Below are 21,449 nucleotides of genomic sequence, written 5' to 3'. Positions count from 1 at the left end.
CCCTCATCTGTTTTGATTCTGTGAGTCTGATTCTGCCCATACAAAGCAAGGGGATGATTGTAGTACCTTGTACTTCCATGACAGAACTATGAAACTTCCTATAAAAGGGAGTAAATTTCAGCCGATGACAAGAATGAAAGAAAAAATTACCCCACTTTCCTGACCTAACGCTCCCAACCACAGGGTTCTAGTCCAGCTAAGCCACTATGAGATACTTCCTTTGATTTCACTATGGGTAGTCCATACTTTACTGAATTCTACCATACAGGAGAGGGCCAATTAACAGCAAAGCATTTCCCATGCTCCCATATTCCAGTCCACAGCCAAAGGAGATAATTATCATTTATCTCTTGAAATGAAGCAGCTTCATGCAGTTCATGAAATCAGCATTTTGAGCTGGAACAGATTTTCTACTTCTCTAGTTGCTTTTAAATTCTATTTTAAAAATCTGAAAACTCAAACATTTTTCTTGTGCTCTTTCAGTTTCATATGCAAATACTGAATGATGGTAAATCATTTTTATTTTATGAATCTTCTTCCATTATATCTGTAGCTCATATATGAGATTACAAAAGCTTTTAAGACCTCTTAAGACTTTTGAGAGCCTTTCTGTAAATTAATGCCAGGCTGTCAGAACAAGTAAAAAATAATCCTGAGGTCATTTAAAAGACTTCCCGTACTTAACATGACTTTTTGTCTATTAAGACTCTTTGTTTTATTTTTTTTATTTTTTTTTTATTATTTTTTTTCAGGACTATGATCTTAGTTACATATGTTAACAAAATTAATTTTCCCTGCTTTCATAATTGGAGCCAAGATGCAGCCTACAGTGAATCAGCTATGATGATTCACCACACCAGCTCTACAGTTTTCTTTATTCTAGGGCAATTAAATTGGCCATCAGTAATCAGATGTTCTCCTTATCACATGGCACTGTTCATTAGAAACTTAAAAATTGCAAAAAGCTGTATTTGGAGAAAATAAGCACAGACATCTCTCTTACCAGTTGCTCGGACATCTTCAATTCTGAAAATTCTTCCTGCAGGGTACCCTTTCTTGATTTCTCATTCCACCAGTTACTTTGATCCATAACAATTTACTTTGATCAAGTGTATCTTCTGAAGGAATCTAGTAATTTTAAAGTGTTCTTTTGTATTGCTGTAGCCTCTTAGTTAAGTGAAAATGGGTATGACTGTTTCTGAAGTTACTTAGTTATTTCCAATTCTCAACTGTTAAAATACTTGTTATTTCAGCCTGCAAGCTGAAATATGTCTGTCAGTTATTTGTCCATGAAGTTCGTTAACAAGACTCTTGTTCTGAGCTGAGTTCTTGTTTTATCATACATTCCTAACTCAAGCCATGTCAACACATTAATCCCAGAAAGACTTAACACCTCAACAAGGCCGGTCATTGAGTATCCATAGCTGTTTGTCATACTAATTTCCTGCATGCATATTAAAATGAGCAGGGCATCACTGCACTGTCATCCTGAGTAAGCCATCTCTCATGTTCCAGAATGTTTTGCAGACATGTGACCCTATTTATCTCCTTCCCAAAGTCTTGCAATATTTTCCATCTTCTAGGGGTTTTATTGTACAATATTTTTATGCTTATTTTTCATCAGAACATAGAGAGAACTGAAGTACTGGTGAAAAAAAGAAATGTGATGGTTTAGTTTTATCTCAGGTCTATCAATGCTCTATTTAAGAAGGCATTCAAGCTAATTTTAAGGATAAATAAGGAATATAGTCACATAGGAAGAAGTGTATGAAACTCAGAGTCCAAGGGCATGGACCAAGAAGTACACTGTAAGATTCATCTTCAAAATACTAATCTACCTGAGGAAGAGAGGGAAAAAAAAAAAAAAAAAAAAAAAAAAAAAAAAGTGGGGGGGAGAAAGTCCAAACTAAACATCCTTACAAATGACCTGGGGTCTGGGGAAAGAGTAACAATAGAATAACCTCAAGCATATGGAAATATGGTCTTACAATACAATAAGGAAAAAAAAAAAGCATGGTGTGCCAGACCAAAAATTTGCTACTATCTGACTCAGCAATACTGGTTGGAGTGTTTGAGGACAATAAATAGATGCCAGGATTTGGTTAAGAAAGGTGCAAGGTCTATCAGTCCATCTCCAAGTGACTTTGATACTGATACTCCAATAGTGATACCAAACTAAGGCTATCTCCTGCATTTGGGACACCACACCTGAAGAAGGAACAGTTTTATTACAAAGAACAAACAGTATCTTTAAATTGTAATGGTAGTTGCTACATATGCCCTGGGCTGTCTAATAACTCTGGCATCCTGAGGGTTAAAGTGATCCAAAACTTGGTTGAATATATATTTTCTACTTTTATTTGTGATTGTTTTGCATTGTAATGATATTTTCAAAAAAGAGGAAAAAAAATACTCTGAAAGTAAGCAAAATAACATTAATGCAGTTCTCTGCATCAGACGGTATCATGTACATTAAAATAAAACACCTGGCTTCATCTGTCATTTACTTAAGAGAACAATTATATCATTCTAAGGCCTTTGTAATAAAATCAACAGTTATACTATTGTACAGTTACACAGCCAATAAGGTAAACTGAGGTTATACAGACATTTCATACAAAATATTATTGTGATAGAGGGATTAAGGGGAAATGCTCACCAAAGTTGAAGGTTTGCAGTAAACGCCACAAAGGAGCAACCTCTAGTGAAAGAGAACCTGCCTTAGTGGTGGTCAGCCCTTAAATAAGATCTGGGAGAGGTGGAGTCAAGCCCCACCCCTTCTGGTAGCACAGCTGAATTACCTTCACCTGTGCTCCCGCAGCTGACTCATTGCTTGCCCCAGGTGGTTAATCAGAGATTTGGGCTGTGATCAACAGTTTCCTATACAGTCAATCTACACATAGTCTGTAATATGCATCAGATATGTTACAAAGTATTTAACTCTGTTGCTGAACAGGATGGTTTGAAGCTGTACCAAGCTTCTTCAGCTGGAATTTTCCTATGCTTGAATAATTCGTTCCAGTGAAACAAAACATGTCTTAGTGTTATGAGATCATTTGAGAATACATAAGCAGTGAAGTTTCTAATTCTGCACACAGTGTCCCCTATTCAAGCATGCCTTGGACTTCTTTCAATGAACTGAAAAGGAGAGAAAAGCATAACACATTTCTTTCAAGAGTAAGCTTTGCAGCTTTTTTTTTCTTAGCTATTTGTGTTCAAAGGGCTTTTATCCAATAACCTGTTATGAAACACGTGAAAACTAACACTGATATTAAATATGAATTTTCACATTTATTGGTATCTCATTATACATTCAGTCATATAAAACTAGCAGTTATATTTCATAAGCTGTTACATCAAAAATAGTAACATGCAAACACCTTGCATTCTCCTTAAGCTGAACCAAATGTAAGATTTTATTTCAAGCAATGCTATAAATTACTTTTTTTCCGCAGTTTGAATTCTATTTAACTACAGTAGAATATAACATTGCTTATGTCAGTACAACCTTTTTCTTAGACTAGCTTTTTCTTAATACCAAGTGTAAGCATTTCGGAGAAAAAGAAAATAAAAATGAAAATTGGCAGTTTATGCAATCAGACAAGCTGCAGTAGGTTAAAAATTCAGAATATACAAGAAAAAATTCCAACCAGTGCTGATTTTCAAGGTTAAGGTAAGATAGGGATACTTATTGAATTTTATGCATGTACACCTCTGCATGAGGGAGCAGAAAAAACAATCTTACTTATGTAAGATTTGTGGGAAATGTTAAATGGTAGATATATTGCTGGAAAAGAAGTTGTAAGATATTAGCAGAAACAAGCATTTGTTCTACAGTGTTTCCTCTGTGTGAGGATTTCTGTAGTGTTTGTCCATCTCCTTCCACAGAATTTTCTGCTTGACTAGTTAGATGCTGTTCTGTTCATCCTTTGTGAAGCCCATTTGGGGCACTTTTGTCTTCTCACATTTTTAAAGAGATCTCAAGAGAAAAACTGAGCACATTTCATGCTTCTGCATGACCAGACACTGAAGAGGCAAGACTGATTATGCCACTGACAAAGATGCTAAATAGACTCAGTCTATATACCAACCTCTGAGGAACACCACCACTCATCACTCACCCAGGTTTCTTATCTAGATATCAAGCCTTTGGTAACAGCTCTTTGAGTGCAACCATCCAGCCAATTCCTTATCCACAGAGTGGTCTTTCCATCAAATCCATATACCTCCAATTTGGAGACAAGGATGTCATTCAGAACAGTGTCAAACACTCTGCACAAGTCCAGATTATGTCAGTCGTTCTTCTCTTATCCATCAATGCTGCAACCCCACCACATTTTCTATCTTCTTGACTTTATTTTAAATCAGCATTTTCCCCACTAACTTGTATATAAAATACATTTCTACCATCTAAAATATAGTAAGTGCCTTTTAAAAATGAAGAGTTATTGCCACCTGGTGGGAGCAGTGTGTTTTTCAACTTAACAGCACTGTGAAGGTGTTGAAACAATTCACACTGACCATCACTTTCCTGAGTGTCTTCACTAACTACATTTTTTACTATGAGAACAATCATGTGATTGCATTTGCTATGACAAAACAGTATTATTAAAGGGCTGCAGCCTGTTTTTACACTCCTTTTAAAGTCGTTTAAAGTCACTATTAAAGTTACTAAATCACATCGCTTTCAATGTTAATCAACTGGATTGGAACACTGAAATGTGTAAATAAAATTTGAACAAGCACAGTGAAATACTTAGTAGAAAATTTGGACAAAGAACAGATACTTCAACCTGTATTTCAAACCAACCAAACCATCTGTCCAGAGTTTATGTAGTTGTCAAGGAATAATATGGACTTTCCCAGATACAAGTATTCTGAACTTCTGCATGTAATGATCCATCAATTCACTCGTATTGTTAATGAACTCACATCACTGTTCACTTTCTTTTTATATTTTTGACAATGTGTTTGTGTGCAAAGCTGCGAAACGACTGGCCAATTTTTAGGCAGGAAGCAGAGAGATTTGTAGATAGCAGTATTGACATAAATATGATTTGAAAGTTTAATGACTAATATGACACTATGAAGGCTTCCTGACTGAAACAGTGAGAGGCACAATATGAAAGAATTTGATCTGACATGTATAGGACTAACAGTGTATATTCCTGTCAGAAATGTAATTTGCAATATGACAGTTTTGCACAATTCTGAGAACTTAATTAAATGGTACACAATCTCCTGCTACAGAATCCTTTACATTAAACATGTCTGCAATTGAGATGTAGCAGCTCAATTTCTCAGATAGCAATTTATACATAACATTTTCTGGCTGGAGAACAAAATGTCTGCATTTGCTGCTGCATAGCAGGTGGATTGCTGGAAAGGATGGAAGGTAGCTTGAATTATTAACACTTCATATTTCAAGTTATGCAAGCAGATAAGCCAAAGAAATGGTAATTTCTATTTATCCAAAGTAGATGAGAGATTATTTTCTCCTGAAATGTTTAAAAATGCCTACAGAATTAATCCAGGGATTGAACTGCCTACTTCTCAAGCTAAATTCTAACTATTAAATTCCAGATTTAACACTGCCAAGCTTCAGGAATTTTCCATAATAAATCATTTTCTATAAAGATCTGATTCTTTCTCCTTTTCTTCTGCTGTTTTGTAGAAAACAGACAGAAAAAAACTCTGCTTTAGAGCAATTTTTTAAAAACCTGTTCAAATTATTCTAAAAGGTATGTATAACATTGAGGTTAACTCATTAATATATTGGGGTGACACAATGGAAAATATGTAAATTTTACAGCAATTTTTGCATCACTTCCTTTTGATTTCTATCTCAGATATGAAATCCAGGGCTATACTTCAGAAAGAGCAAACCCTTTCTCTTGGGAATAATGGTAATTACCCATATCACACTGGGTTGTTTTTGATACATTAGAAAATATTATTTAGTTATATGTTTATCATGGCTGAAAGAATGCTTTTGGTTTTATGGTTTTCTATTGACACTTTGCGTGTTGTTTAATTCATAAAACAGTCTGTTATTTAGTCAGACAGACGGCCTACATACTTGTCTCCTTAAACAGGTAACAGTTGCATATCACGTCCTACATGCATTAGCTTGAATCTGCAACTGTGGTTCTGTCTGAAATGAACGCACGGCAGAATCCAAATTGTTTCGTTCATTTACACTAGAGGTCGCTGTGAGCAAGATCATGGCTCACTTGCAAAGGAACGAACTACAGTGAATCAATTTGCAGGACATTTGTGGAGCACTTCGCAATTTGAAAGCATGATGCAAACTCATCTGTATTACAGGTTGCCCAGTGAGGCTGTGGATGGCCACTCCCTGGAAGCATTCAAGGCCAGGCTGGATGGGGCTTTGAGAAATCTGATCTAGAGGGTGGTGTCCCTGCCTGTAGCAGGAGAGTTGGAACTAAGTGATCTTAAAGGTCCCTTCCAACACAAACCATTCTACAATTCTATGATTCTAGATGTTAAATATATTGCTCAAGGGGGAGCATGGTACTTCTTAAGGCAACCTCATTTATTAACAAACCCTGTAGAAACTCTAGAGTTAAAAGTTACCTCTACCAAGAAACTCTCGGGGTCTAAAGATGTCAAATTTAATTTTAGACCAGATTTAATCTGTGTTAATACCAACCTGATTCCAGATCCATTCACAGACTCAATAACTGTTTCTGATTTGTTTGTTTTACTGTTTTTTGGGTTTTTTATGCATAAAGTTCTGAGATAGCATTTCCCTACTCTTAGAAAACCATCATTTCCTCTAGGCAGCAGCAGAATAAAACTCCAATTCAGAAGCAGCACCAGGCTTTAGAAAGTTAAGTTCAATTTGTACAGTGTACTAGCAATGAAATCAGTGACTCTGTCATGATGAGGCTGTCAAAAGATCAGGAACATCTGAGGAAGCAAAAAGTAGCACATTCTTCTTGACTCCTTTAGGGAATGAATTACCTTAGAAAAGCCACTGTTGGACATTCACAGCCTTAACTATCACCTGTGAGGTTACTGATGGTATCTGTGCACGTTTTTAAAATCTTGTCTTTTTTCACAGCATACGGCCATGACTAAGAAAACAGATGAAAAATAAATGCAGAAGTGAACATCTGATACCATGTAACTGACCTAGAGCATTGGTATTCATGAGGAGAAGGCTAAACCCTTTTCTACCAGCAGGGAAAGCTCATGGGAGGCAGTGCTACAGCATTGCTCTTTTCTATACAGCAGTGATGATGGTTATTACTTGCCCTTGACAGAAGGACAGTGGGATAAAGATAAGTGAGCAGTGGACAGGAAGAGATACTCAGATTGCCCTGTGTACTTTTGCACATGAAACCAATCTTCACAGAACTCCCCACTAGCTATTTTTACCTGCTTTTAAAGGCTGCCTTTCTATGTTTTTCTTTCCATTTCCTCCCACCCTTGCCTTTTATTAATTCTTCCTCCTAAATATCCATCCCAAATAGCACTTACATTTTAGTTACTGACATCACATCGTTCAGTTTCTGGATTTTACATCTGTTTAGATTCTACTGTGCTTGAAGTATTAAGTACAAATTAAGTATTTCTGACAGATGATGACTGCTGCTTTAGATTTACACATAGACTGGGAAAAAAAACAAAAAAGTCTGTTTGCAGGTTAGTCCTTATAGCCTAATGAAACAATAGTATCCCAAGCTGCTCCTGAGGCATTCTAGAGCTTTTATTGCATTAATTCTATGCCAATATAATCCCTCCAGTAGTTAAATTATACTGTTAAAATAGGTGTAACAAAGTAAACAACAAAACCTATTCTTTCAAAACAACAGTTTAAGTGTAACAACATCTTTAAGTGTAACTTATTTAGCATCACTTAGATATTCTTATTTACATAATGTATCTTTCATAACATATAACTACAGAAGGTACACATGGCAGTTTTGTCTGGATTTCTCAGCTCTCATACTCTCACAGCATCACTGCTGACAGTTCTATTGGTTTAGGGGTTTTTTTGGTTTGTTGTTGTTGTTAGGATTGATATATTCTGGACAAATCAAATCTGTTTCTTACTGCACTGTTGACTGAAGAAATGGACTTCTATTTGGAGTTACTGCGATAAACAGAGTTGAAGGCTGTTCACTGGAATGATTCACACTTCATGCAAGTCAATTTCTTGAACTGTCAATGTGCTCTTTCATCATTTTAGGGAATACTTGATTAAAAGTTTTTCTCTGGACTGCTGAGAAACTGCTTATATGCCAGCAACACAACAAATGTGATTCACTTTAGCAGTAGGCTACAGCAGGGAGTTGGAACTAATTGATCTCTGAGGTCCCTCCCAATCCAAGCCATTCTGTGATTCTATGATAACGATGGGTAAATCAGTTTGAATCGATTGATTCAGTAACACAACGTTCTATGTAATATTACTCAGCACAACCACATCTCTTGAGAGTTGCCAGTTCAGTTTTCTGAGTGACAGACTTTTTAAAAACATTTCAATAGTACAATCGTACCAAAAAGTGAGAATACAAATTTCACAACACAGTGTGAAAATGTCAAGTTTGTATCACATTCCGGGAGTCAGTGCAGCTTAACAGAGGCCATGGAAGAGCTGCTGAGATCATTGGATGTCCCTGATCATGTTTCTAGAATTCCTTGATGCTTCAATGGAAAAGCAGTTAATTTCAGCCTATTGCCCAATAATACAACTAGGACGTTCGTGTGATCACTCACGTTTTGTTATATGATCAGTAAATAGCATTTACAGGAAACAAAGTCAACATCACTTTGTAAACATGCAGAATATTTGTAAAAGGGCTGGATGAAACTGGCTGAACATCAGGCTTTTATTGTATTTCTGATACACAGTACATAACTGACATTAAAAAGGTGTTGTGATAAGTTATAACAGTACTTCCAGGCTTATCTGTAGCTGAAGCAGTTGGCAAATGTGATTATGCCAAATGCAAACCAACATATGTGGTATAGTGTGAGCCCAAGTGAAGTTAGTGGAGTTGATGTCAGTAGCTGAAGCCATGCTTAAGTTTGACTCACTCCAAGTTATGTTATGTATATTTACATACCTGAGTACATAAAGCATGTGTGACAGTTAAGCCACTGTTGATGTTTAGGTGGTATTTTCTAAGTTAAGGAGCTAAGCAAGTTCAGTAATAAAACAAATGTACATATACACTGCAGTATCACTTATAAACAATCTGTGAATATATTTTACATTGAGTTTCACTGTTAAATGGGGTAGTATCCAGTGGAGACAGTTTTAAACTTGAACAAAGATCCCTGGGGATGGCTTTTATCAACTGTTGGAAAGAAGTGGACATAAGCAGCACTGAGAGGCCTTATTTTACACTTCCTTGATAGCTGTTTTTCCAGCTACCACCCTCATTTCCACCTGTTCCCTAAGCAAGCTACATCTGTTATGCTCACCCACTAAATAACAAATCAATTTTATAGAGTAACAGCTCAATGCAAATGTGAATAGCAAGGGGAGCAGATTGCAGCAGTTGAAGTTAGATCTGAGTCAGGTCACACTGTCAGTCTGGAGAAACAACTGAGCTGATAACAAAAGACGGGCACTTCTGGTGTTTGCCACCAATACAGCACCAACACTCTCAGCGACACTCCTATCTCTGTGCAAGCCTGCGAGCTCTTCCTGTATGCGAGACAAGCACGAGCAGACAGTAGTGAGTTTTAAGAGCATTTATTATAATTAATTCCTCAGTTACGGCCATTTCACCCCCTCCTCTCTTCGCCCCTTTCCTTCCCTATGGACGAACGCAACCCGTCCCTTTCCCCTAACACCACACCGCTACTTTGAAGCCGCCCCACCACCCCACCGCTCTCACAGGAAGCTGCCATCCTAACCTACCCGCCCCCCCAGCCGCCTCGCTCCGCCCGGCCCGTCCGCCTCCCGCCGGTACCGCCTCCCAGCGGCGGAGCCGCCCCCGGAGCGCTGAGTGGCAGCGGCGCCGTCCGTTCGCGAGGCGCCGCGGGAAGGGGCTGAGGCTGGGGGTGGGCCGGGCTACCCCTAAGGGCGGCGGGCGGCCGCTACGGCTCCACTCGGCGCCTGGCGGCTGTGGAGAAACTTGGGGCGGGTGGTTGGCGTTGGTGGCTTCGCCTCGGTGAGCGACCGGAGCGAGGGCCGCCTCCCTCCCGGTCCTCGCGGCCTTCCGGGGTGGTGGTGCTGTTACTGCTACCCGGACGCCCTCCGGCCTCTCGGGGAGCGCCCCTGCCCGGCCGCAGTGGGTGTGAGGCGGCTCCTCCTGCAGCTCTACTCCCGAACTTTGAGAGGAAGAGCTGGAAACAAAGTTAAAGATTAGCGTCTGGGCGCAGAGAAACTTGAGAGTGCCCTTTCTAGGAGGGACTGTTGAAACAGCAGTGTTTGCTAAGTGCCTGCGCCTCAGGTAAGTCTCCCTGTTCGCCTCTCGTGTAGGACGGCGGACTTGGTCGCCCTGTGCCCGGTTGTGCGGTGGGACGCCCTTTGTCAGGCAGACCTGCGGTGCAGCTGGCAGTGCTCCGGAAGGTCAAGCTGAAAAAGGGTTGCAAAGTAACTTTTGTGATTGTGCAGCAGTTAAAAATAATCACGCTGGTCTATTGGGAAAGTATTTTAATCTCCGTGCTTTCTTGGGGCTTGTTTGAAGAGTGATTGAGTGGAACTGTGATGGTTTATTTATAGTTTGAGAGCAGGATACAATACAGGAATGCGTTTTCTTTCTTTCAGTAAAGTATTTTCTTATATAAGCTTCATTTTGGCAAGCAGGTTGCCTAAAATGCAGACAGTGTTTTGCTGTGTTATTGCTTTTGGTGCTTTCAGCATCCTGTCATGCTTTGGTGCTCTTCGAGTGGAGGTGAAGCTGTTGGCTGCATTAGGGGTTGTATCCTTGAGTTTGGCTGCACTGCTTTCACCTCCGTGAGAAAAAGCACCTTTAGATCAATGAACTGAACAGCTGCTTTAAAGATAGTTGGTAAGCAAACGCCTACAGTGTTTGTTATGAATTACTTCATTTCAGGGGTCTTGCTTTCAATCTGAAAGAGTTATTCCTTGTTGTGCTGCGGTGGCATGAATTTGTGCCTTCCAGTTTCCTGTCTGGTATGAGATAAGCATTCAGTAAGCCCTGAGCAAGTGTACTGATTTAGGGACATCTCTACAGAACAGAGGTCACCTCGTTGTTTCAGAGAGGTTTTGCAATGGGAGTTAAAAGGCCTTTTCTTGTGGGGAATCATAAGGCCTTCACTACTGGCCTGAGTGTTTTCTGTTTAAATCCTGTTTCATAAGATCATGGGCTAAATAAGTAGGAAATAAAGTGAGTTTGTTTTGGGTTCTGTATATTTCACTTCCAGATGTTCACAATGAGTGTCTTTGGTGTTCCTCTTTTCATTTCCAGAGTTTCCCGTTGCCTTCTCACCTCCTTTGCCTTCTCACCTTCTTATGCCTCCACTTTTGCATTCTTAACCTTTTTTTCCTTCTCTGCTATATCTACCTTGGGTGAGGGCTGTGCACCAAGCCCTTGGGATGAAATCAACTTTCCCATCATTTTAAAATGGCTAATATTGTTCTATAAAAGATTTAGGAGCGAATCTTTATTTCTTGCATATGCAAAGTTAAACTCAAAAAGTTGTCCGTATATTGTGAACTTAGTTTGTCTACATTTGAGAATCAATTCTTTTTTAGTTAATGGATAAAAGCAATAGCTATTCTTATATAATGCTATATGTGGTCAGTCAATAATCAACAATAACTGTAGATGCTTGGAGTTGCTCAGGGATGTATTTATGCATCCTGAAGTTGCTCTTGCCTTTTTCAAGACTTTTTGTAACTATACATACCAATTTGATTTTAAACTTTACGTTGTTTTTATGTAGCAATTCTGCTGCTTAACTGTTAATCCCTCTTCTCTTCCTTTGCAGCTAAAATGAACTCAAATTCCGATCCTCCATCAAATCCCTCTCAACCACAACTGCATCTTGGAAGGTCCCAGCTGAATGCTGCTGCTGTGGACCGTAGTGAGAGCAGTCATAAATCTGGACCACCCTCAGGCGATGCTGCATCTCCTTCTTCTTCAACTCCAGGCTACTCCCATAGCAGGGAGAAAGCTGAAAAAAATGGTGAGTATGAAAGCAATTTTTCTGCAAAATTGAGTTATGTTAAATCTTAAGAGATCAATATATGTGTACGCTTTAAGCTCTTGCTCTGAAGAGACACTGCCAAGTAATAAAAACAAGTCTCTAATTTCTTAGCCTATTGTCTTGGAAGAGTCTTTTTTTCTTTGCTGCTTGTTTTGCGTGTATTTTTGAGCTTTTCCATCTGCTTTTTCCTTATGTACATAGAGCAGTAGGGAAGAAGTTTCTCTGAAAAAATGGCAGGAAGAATTAAATGTAATTGAGCAGAATATTAAGAAGATTTCAATTTAATTTCTTTAACAGGCTAGAATACATGCTGACTGCAGCTTTAGTATGAATTGTAATGTGGATGAATAGGTGTTAGAGTAACATAGATTAAGGGACCGATGTATGAAATCAGTGACAGAAGTGAATTTAATGTTACCAGTCAGGTAAGAATTCTTAAGAACAGTGATACATCCTGAAAGGCAGAATACTTACCTCTTGCTGGAGGTAGAAAGTAAAACATAATGCTCTTGTGTTCAAGTGATGAATTCAGTTTTAAATTCACTTTATAATCTAATACTTCTTGAAGAAATCTTGTATTCCAGGCACAGTTACTGTTCTTTAACTTTCCTTGAAATTGAACTTTCAATATTGAAACTGCTTATGTGCATACTGATGTATACAACTCTAAATTGAAGATAATAAGGCTATCCAAGAGTTTAAAATTACTAATTATGTGAATCTGGTATGCATCAGATTCAGGTAAGTTCATCACAAGATTCAGGCTGGTTTTATGGAAGGATATAAAACATGCTCTGGCGACCAACTTCCTCCTTGGAAAACTACATCTGTTCCTTTGAATAGCTGTTGTAGGTTGCTGCTAAAACTGGAGCTGTGTAAGTACCAATTTAGTGTTTATCAATACTTTTATAGTACTAAGAATCATACTACCTAACCTTGTGACTCAGTCAGCACTTAATCACTGGCCTATTTAACACGTTGATTCAATGAAGTTTACTAAGTCAAATACAGCGACTTAAAAGGGTTTGAGAATGACAAGGTTCACTTGAAATTTGTGTGCAGGGTACTGAAGGAGAGGTTTCTAAACTCATTCCTCCTGGTGAATTACTGGCCTGTCCTTCTGTTAGCTCTCAGTGGACAACAGGATCTGTCCTCTAAAGGGCTGCTCTTCTTCAGTGTTAGTCTCAGAAGTCTGCTCCAAGTGGTATCTCAGCTCAGAGGGAAATGAAGGATCGCATCCAGCTGTGGTACTTGAGACTCAAGGAGCTCTTGACTTAGGACCTTTATTTCTAGGGCCTCAAGATAAATGGCTTAGGCCAGAGAACTTTCTGTTCTGGACAGTGTTATCATAGAATCACCAAGGTTGGAAAAGACCTAAAAGATCATCCAGTCCAACTGTTCACCTATTACCAATAGCTCCAACTAAACCATGTCCCTCAACACAATATCGAATCATTCTTTGAACACCCCCAGGGTCAGTGACTCCACCACCTCCCTGGGCAGTTCATTCCAGGACTAGGTGTTGAGGTAAAGCAACCTTGGAATTTTCTCCAGACCTTCCAGTACTTTCTAGATTGTGCAATTCTGGTACCTATCAAATTAGATGGCATCTTAGGCTGCATTAGGAGGAGTGCTGCTAGCAGGTCAAGAGGACATGATCTCTTTCCTCTGCTGAGTGCTGGTCAGGTCAGTTGTGGAGTCTTCTCCTTGAAGATATTCCAAAGTCACCTGGATGAGGTCCAGGGTGCTCTATTATGTATGGGTGGCCCTGCTTCAGCAAGGGAATTGCATAAGATGATCTCCATAGGTCTCTTCCAGCATAAATAGTTGCATTACTCTTGGAATATTCTCGCCAAAATATCTGCATGTCAGGTATATGCTTTTTCTTCCTGTTTCTGTGTTTAAGTGTATTATACCGATAGGAACAAAGTAATTTGTTTCCTGGAAACACCAGTCTACCACTCCTGCAGCATTATCTGTATCTTGCAGCATAATCCAGCAAAGGAATGAATGCCCTGGCTCTAATTCAGTAAAGCACTTAAGCATAGGTACTTCATTTGGATCAAAATCCTATACCTAGGGTGTTTTCTTGGCAGTCTTTAGTTCATCATAGGCTACCGTCATTAGGTAGTGTTTTGGTCATTCCTTATATAATCCATCTCACAGTAGTGGGTAGCAGTCAAATGCAGTTGCAAATACATTGTGTAAATCAAACCTCAATTTCATGGGGTGGAGGGAAGGGAATATTTGACTGATGAGCTTAAGATGATTTCTGGATATTGGTGAGTGTTTGTTTCAGTGGGGGTTTTCCAATTCCTATCCAAACCTGTTGTTTTCTATAGAAAATATCTACCTACTTAAGTTTTTGAGTTTTCTTTGTGTGCAGTGCATTAGGAATGGCATGCATGTCAATATGTTGTCTTTTTGTTTGTTTGTTTTAACAATGTTGCTCCTCTGTGATGAATGTTCCTGAACAGGAAGTTTATTAGTGAGCAAAGCGTATGCACTGCTAATTAGAGCTTCCAAAACTTCAAAACCATTGAGTCATCGGTATTTGTGTAAGGAAATTACAGAAGAATTGCCAGCTGCTTAAAGAAGTTCTGTCATTACCTTAGTAGTCTGTGTCAGGAGGAATGTGGGATATGGTTAAAAAAAAATAAAGAAGAAAAAAAGACCAGTGGCTGCTTGCTAATGGAATCTGTGAAGTTTGATAAGTAATCTGAGACTCAAATCTCGAAGACACAGTTGTGCCCCCCCAGGTGCACAGGCCCCTCAATTTCTGTCTATTTGTTTTGTAACTCCATAAGAACAAGTTTGCAAATAGGCTTAAAAACACAATGCTTGCTGGTGGAATCACTTCCCATGTTTGTGCATAGAACGCATAATTGAGAGAAACTTCTCACAATATGACAATGATAGGGTACATGTCCAGAGCATCTGCGTTCCATTAATTAGTTCAAGTCAGCTGTGCTGGTAACTCGAACTGGACTGACTCTCCCCCCAGGCACGTGCTTGTTGTGCTGTAGGTTATCTGGAGGTGTTTCCCTTTCAAGCATGCAAAATATCTTCCTTTAAAATGATATTGAACTACCCGCTTTTCAACAGTAGAAGGGAAGGTAAGAGGACATACAAGGATAACAGAAATCGTGGAAGCAATGAGATGGTGACAATTTCTTGTATGCAGACAAAAGGGATTTTAGTTTGGGGTGGGGCTGTTCTGTTTACCTTATTCGTGTACATTTGCTAGCCAGTACAGTTGGAAAAAAGGAATCAGATAGAAATTCAAAGGTGAGTTTGGGAAATTTTGAGAGCACTGTGAAACTGAGTTGCAGTGCTTCAAGAAGCATCTCTTTGGTTCCCTAACTTAATGTGTTGCCCTTTTTTGTTATTAAGGAAATGCACCAATTTCTTCCTCTAAAATTAAGAACATATGGGGGAAGTATTTGTACTGAAAGTTTTGCGGTCATAAATCAGTGTCTTGTGTCTGTGGAAGGTTATGAGGTTTTTTGTACCTCTTGGAAGAAGTTTCTTTTATAAATTGTGTTCCTTAGAATTTATAAACAGTACCAAAAAAATCTTCAAAACAGTTTACAATACATTGTAACAGTGTGCAACAGTGCATCTCCCCTGCATTGCTAAATGAAAGTTAACAAATAGGGAACCTTGCTAATTTACAAATACTTTCCACATGTTAGCTTATTCTACTTAAGGTTATAAGAAACCTCTGCTTCAGAGCTCTATTTTAGCAGAAAATGAAGACAGACGCATTGTGAGGCAATATGAAATGTTTGTGCAAAGCCTGAAGAAAACTCAGAAAATGATTTGTTAGAAGTAGAGGTTTATGCTCTGAAGTATCAATACTACCTAATTTGTCAGTTTATTGATGTTCTTTCAGACTTCACCTGCAATTACAGGGGCTTCTGGAAAGCTCCTTTGCCAGGTGTTACTGTGGGAGAGAAAGGATTCTGTACAAACAGAAGTTAATTGCTCTATTTTCAGGTAAAATTTGGGATGTAGTCCCAAAGTCTATCCCTCCTTATCATATACTTAAATAGAAAGGGGCAGTAGAAGAAGAGCTACATTCACATTAGCATATTGTGTCATTAAACGGAAGTACTTCTGTAAATCATTTGGTGCTGAGGACCCAAGGTTCACATTGTACCCATCTATTATGCTTTATTTATGCTAAACTCAGCTTGTCTAAATTAAATCTAGCAGTTGGAAATAGTCTTTCCATTAAGTTTTATTCAAGAGGAGTCCAGTATTTGTGTTCTGCAGTGCAAATGAAATGCATTGAATGGGAAGAGATGAGAAGCTCGTTCCTCATCTGAACTAAGTGTCTTATTGAAGAAATTCATCTACAGCAAGAGCTTCTGGAGGCTGACTAACCTCTGCTGGTATCTGATAGTGTTTTGAAATGAAAGCATTTGGGCATACCTGGTATCTGTACATTCATCTTCAAATAGAACTGCAAAAAAAAAGTGTAGGAGAGATTTGAAACTTCTCCTGTTAGAGGGGCCTCTTGCAATAGCAAAAGGCCTACCTCAGTGCGGAAGTTAGATGAGGCTGGATAAAGTAAACTGGAAATAAAAGCAGTCCTTTGCAAACTCAGTAAACTACTAGCAGTGCTTAGTAAGCAAGGAATTAGGCACTGCTGACTTGCCAAATATCAGAAGTGTTTTTTAAGTGCTGCTGTTTTAACAGTAAGTTAATGAACTGATAGTGCCTGTGTTGAAGGACTTCCACAGCAGAATTCCTGAAATGTAGTATTGTGATAACTTTGGGTTTTCATTCACACAACTGTGTGGACTGTGCAAGGCTTATGTTTGAGTCTTTCTCACATTGCTTGTCTACAGGTTGATTTTTCTTAGTTTTGTTTTTATGGATAAGGTTAGCAGAGTTTTAATTTTAACTGAAAAATGACAAAAAAAGACACTTAACTTTTGGAACCTCTTTGATTAAATCGTTATTGAGAAGTTGGGGTAAATCTGGGACTGCATAGGAAAAAAGCAGCAAAGCTGTCTTATTAGTTGTAAAATCATTTTAAATTACTTTAAGTGATCAGTGTACAATAATAGCTGCTCTAGAAAGAAACACCTTTTAAGAATAGTTTTCCCTCCACTTGTAGAATTTATACTCTATAACTATAATATCATCACTCTTAGTCTTCCACCTACATGCTTTTTGTCACTTCTCTCCTGACAATTTACCTTTATTTTGTGGGGGTGCAGAAGTTGTTCCCTTTTCAATTTAATGCTATTTGATGACTTGCAATTGTGGTGTGACTAAGACTATTATCATATCTACAAACGCAGTGCTGCTCCCAGAGAAAGCACAGCCGACTCCTAGACTTATCTTTAAATATATATATATACATATATACATTCCCTACACTCTCATCCCTGTTATCACCTTTAAAAAATAGATTGCCTCACAATGTGTGCTAATCCAAATGTGTTCAGTTGTTTTTAATGCAAGTAGGACTGTCTTAAGGTACCACTATGGAATCAAAAGCACATTTTAAAAAGTGGAGGAGGCTTCTGAATGGATGAAAGGATTGAACGCTTACAGGTGACCAAGTAATGGTCTGGAGAATTAAAACCACAAAAACAGCAGTGTTTTGTTTTTACAAAATCTTCCCCTCTGCAGTCAGATCCTGTGTCATTATATTCTATGCAAGCAGCTTGTGCTTATGAGATGGTGCTTAATGCCTGTGCTTGGGTGGAACATCAGTCTTTTCTAGAAAACCTGAGTGCTATGCAGGAACTGTGTGAGGTGCCACTCAACTTCTGGAGCTTGTGCAAAGTGAGTAGGAGGATTTCTCTAGAGATTCCAACTGGTTCCACTCAACACTGAAAGCTCAACAGTACGATCCAAGGACACAAAAGCTATTAGCGCGTTACATTTTGTTACAAAATGTACAGATCAACCTCTTCTGAGAGCACATTTATAATAGACAAATCTACCTGCAGATGAGCAGTTTAAATTTGTCATTCCTGAAAGGTGCTTGATTAGTTTTGGCTTTTTCTTTTCACTTGTCTACAGACTTGCTATGTCTACAGAGCATCTAATAGCAATAAAAAAAGGTTATCTTTTTATCATTAATATATGTATGCCTTTGTTCTTAAGTCTGAGTATTGGGAAAGTTTGTTTCACACTGAAAATAAAATCTGTAATAAACAGCTGTGGACTCTTCCCTGGAAATACAGTATTGCATCTGGAGAAATTTATCAGTTTTGTGCTTTTAGAAAGAGCTTTCCTATGAAAAGTGCCAGTATAATGATACTGGAATGATTTCCACTTCCTTTGGAAGTACATTAATAGGAGATAACTCTGAAAGAAATACAGAGATATTGCACAAAATATATTCCTCTGTATTGTTTTGGAGTTTCCTTGAGCTTTGTTTTTTCTAGAGAGCATTTACTGCTTGAACAAACGGTGCCCACCTTGTTTACAGTGTGTGCATTTCTGAAAGGTGCCAGCACTTCAAAGCAGTCTGCGGATACAGAATTTTTGAGTAAAGCATGATAGGTAGGGTAGAGTTTAGCAGTGAGCACAGATTATTTATACAAGAAACCTATCGAAGTACAAGTATGGTAGCCTTCTTTGTAGTTCAGACTTTTCTTCCTTTCAGATTGTGTTACAGTGGAAATGATGCCTACCTCAAGCTTTGCTGAAGTTCAGTATACTGTGGTACAGACATCAGCATGCTTCGTGATATAAGGGAGAGCTTGCCCAAGCGTGGGAGAAGATCTGATGTCAAAGATGGCATTTTCCCTCCTCTCTCCCTCCCGGTGATTTAGTTGCTAGAAAGACCTGCACACAAAACCGTGATCCATACCACCTTCATCAAATATATAAATTACTAGTCAGTTAGTGATGTGAAATTGAGGGGAATGCTTGACATCCTGTGATTTCTTGCAAGCAAAAAAGTCAACCCAAACCTACGTAAGTAGAGAGCTTAATGGACAAAGATGTTAAAATACAAAGTTGTCTTTTTCTTCCACTGGATCTCATCCAGCTTTTTCTCTCCTACATGAGCTCATGCTGCACTTAGTCTATGAAGGATCACAGAAGTTGCTATTGGTGTTCAGTATTGTTGCTACCAGAGAATTTTGAATAGTGACGCTTCCCAATCCAAGATTCTTGTTGCCTTGTTCATTTGAATGCTCTGCACTGTTGCTTACAGCATACCTGTTAGACCTAGGGAGCTTTGTCTATGTGTGGTACTGGTGCCCTCCTTACTGATTTTATGTTATTGATGTGTTTGAGGTATTCATGAGCCCCCCTTTTCCTTCTCAGAATGTTCTTCCTTTTCATCCTAAAGATTTCCTGGCTCAAAAGTGAGAACTCTTTATTTTAGTGTTTGTATGTTATTTTAGCTCTAGCATTGGTTTGTCCATTAGTTTGTTGCTTCTTAAATTCATGTGAGTTTTTGACATTGATTCAGTACTTTTAACCTGTTGACTGTCTGTGGTAGTTGATGACCTTTGTTTCTGGATTTAAGACAAGGAATAGTCACTCTGTTTATTTTCTCCATTTTTTTGCAAGTTGTTCCCACATCTTATCATTGTTCTTTTGAGTTCATTCTCTAGCTTGAGAGGCCCTGATAATACAGACACTGGGCTCTTGCTTCATAAAAGTTTGTTAACAATTCCAAGGTTTCGCTCTGGTTGTAGTTCAGAGCTTATCACTGTATACAGCCATAGGATGACTTTGTCTTATTTTGTGTTTACTGCGTTTTGACTGCACTCTTAACACTAAAGCAGACAAAATCCTTCTGCAGTTTATTTGCAGTCATAGGTCATGGTTTTTGGTTTTTTTTTTTGTTTGTTTGTTTTTGTTTTTTTTTTTAAATATATATTTTTGCCCTGGGTAACACAGAAATATCAGCAGATCTGTATTTGTCTTTTTTTTTTCATATCAGAAATGCACTAAATAATACAAGTCCTAGTGTTTCACTGGGAGTGTATGAGCTACATATTCCCACTTCTAGCTTTTTGTTTCTAAATCTATTCTTTATCCACATAACAGCCTCCTTCCTAATTTCTTTAGAAAACTTCTGTGAGAAGCCTTACACACCAACTTTGGAGAGAGAGATAGGAGCTGGGTTTCTGTCTTCCCACCTTTTGACTCCTTGAGGAGTTTAGTGTTGTGACTTTTTATTTGCTTTTACATGGTCCCTACCTTAAAACCTTCAGACTTTTTTTTTTCTTTTTTCCCCCTTTTACATATTTGCTGTGTGTGGATGACAGACATAATGGTCTCTGCTATCATGGATCTCTCTGATACCTTGCTTGCCACTTTTCATCTGTGTTTTAAGTGAGAGGTTACGTGCTGCAGCATGAAGTTCAATGGATTTTAATATTAGAGCACTAAGAAATTATGCTTTAAAGTACGGTTGAAAGAAATGGTAACTTTTGGAAACAGATTTGAGTTTCCTGCATAGGAGCTTCCCAGCACTATTTTCTGCTAGGATTGGCAGGAGAACATATCTTTTAATAGATCTCTCTTAGTGTGACCATCTCTTTAATAAACTCTTTTGTTGCCTTTGAACTGTCTTCAGTCTACCTAGTGGGCTGGCTGCACCCTGTGTGCTTGAGAAAGGTATAGAATGCAGTGACAGATTCTACATTGAGTTATTCCCCTGAATGTCTTTTGGTCTATCATTTGGTATGTTTTCAATTCATTGTTTTTTCTAATTCCCTTTTTTAAGGAGCTACCTCAGCTTTACAGTGATGTATTCTTATTTCTAAATCTTGCCCTCTCCTTTTTCTTCTCTATTTTTTTTTTTTTCCCCAAATATCCAGTTTTCCTTTTAATTACAACTCTAGCAGATTTTTAGCTTTGGGTACAACTAGACAGGTACTAAATCTAAATTGCTGTTGGAATAGTATAATCCCATATTTTAAAACCCTAGGATTTTGGGGATCAACTGAAACTGACTATTTACTGCTGCTTGACCCACCTTGCTGGGCTGCTTTAATGGCAGTTTTCATCTGTGACAGCTGTCAGGTATTCTCATGAAATGGTTAAAAAGGTTTATGTATTTGTTGAGCTTGGAAGTGTGCTAACACTAGCTAGGACTGAATGTATCACTGTGCATATGTTTAACTCTTCCTATTTTCAGTTGCTTCAGGAACACCTGCTGTAAAAATAAAATGGGAAAGCCAGTACATGGGTCTTGTTTCACATCTTGAAATCTAAGATTCTTTATTCTCCCAAACACACAATTTTTTTTTTCTCCTTTTTCTGTGTCCTCATCACTTTCTTTTCTGAGCCTCAGTGAT

General features: G+C 38.4%; 1 protein-coding gene across 1 annotated transcript in view; it reads left to right on the top strand.

Annotated features, from left to right (window-relative positions):
• Positions 1–10,040: 10,040 nt before the first annotated feature.
• WFS1 (wolframin ER transmembrane glycoprotein) overlaps positions 10,041–21,449 on the top strand; it is a 31,581-nt gene continuing 20,172 nt past the window's right edge. The window contains exons 1-2 of the mRNA XM_072336185.1: positions 10,041–10,436; positions 11,941–12,138. Of these exons, the coding sequence (XP_072192286.1) occupies positions 11,946–12,138 (193 nt within the window). The 5' untranslated portion in view covers positions 10,041–10,436; positions 11,941–11,945. The remainder of the gene's footprint in view (positions 10,437–11,940; positions 12,139–21,449) is intronic.

The sequence above is a fragment of the Excalfactoria chinensis genome, chromosome 4 (assembly GCF_039878825.1).
Source record: "Excalfactoria chinensis isolate bCotChi1 chromosome 4, bCotChi1.hap2, whole genome shotgun sequence".
NCBI classification, from domain to species: domain Eukaryota; kingdom Metazoa; phylum Chordata; class Aves; order Galliformes; family Phasianidae; genus Excalfactoria; species Excalfactoria chinensis.
Note: the sequence above shows the minus strand (reverse complement) of the source record. Positions and strands in the feature narration are given on the sequence as shown.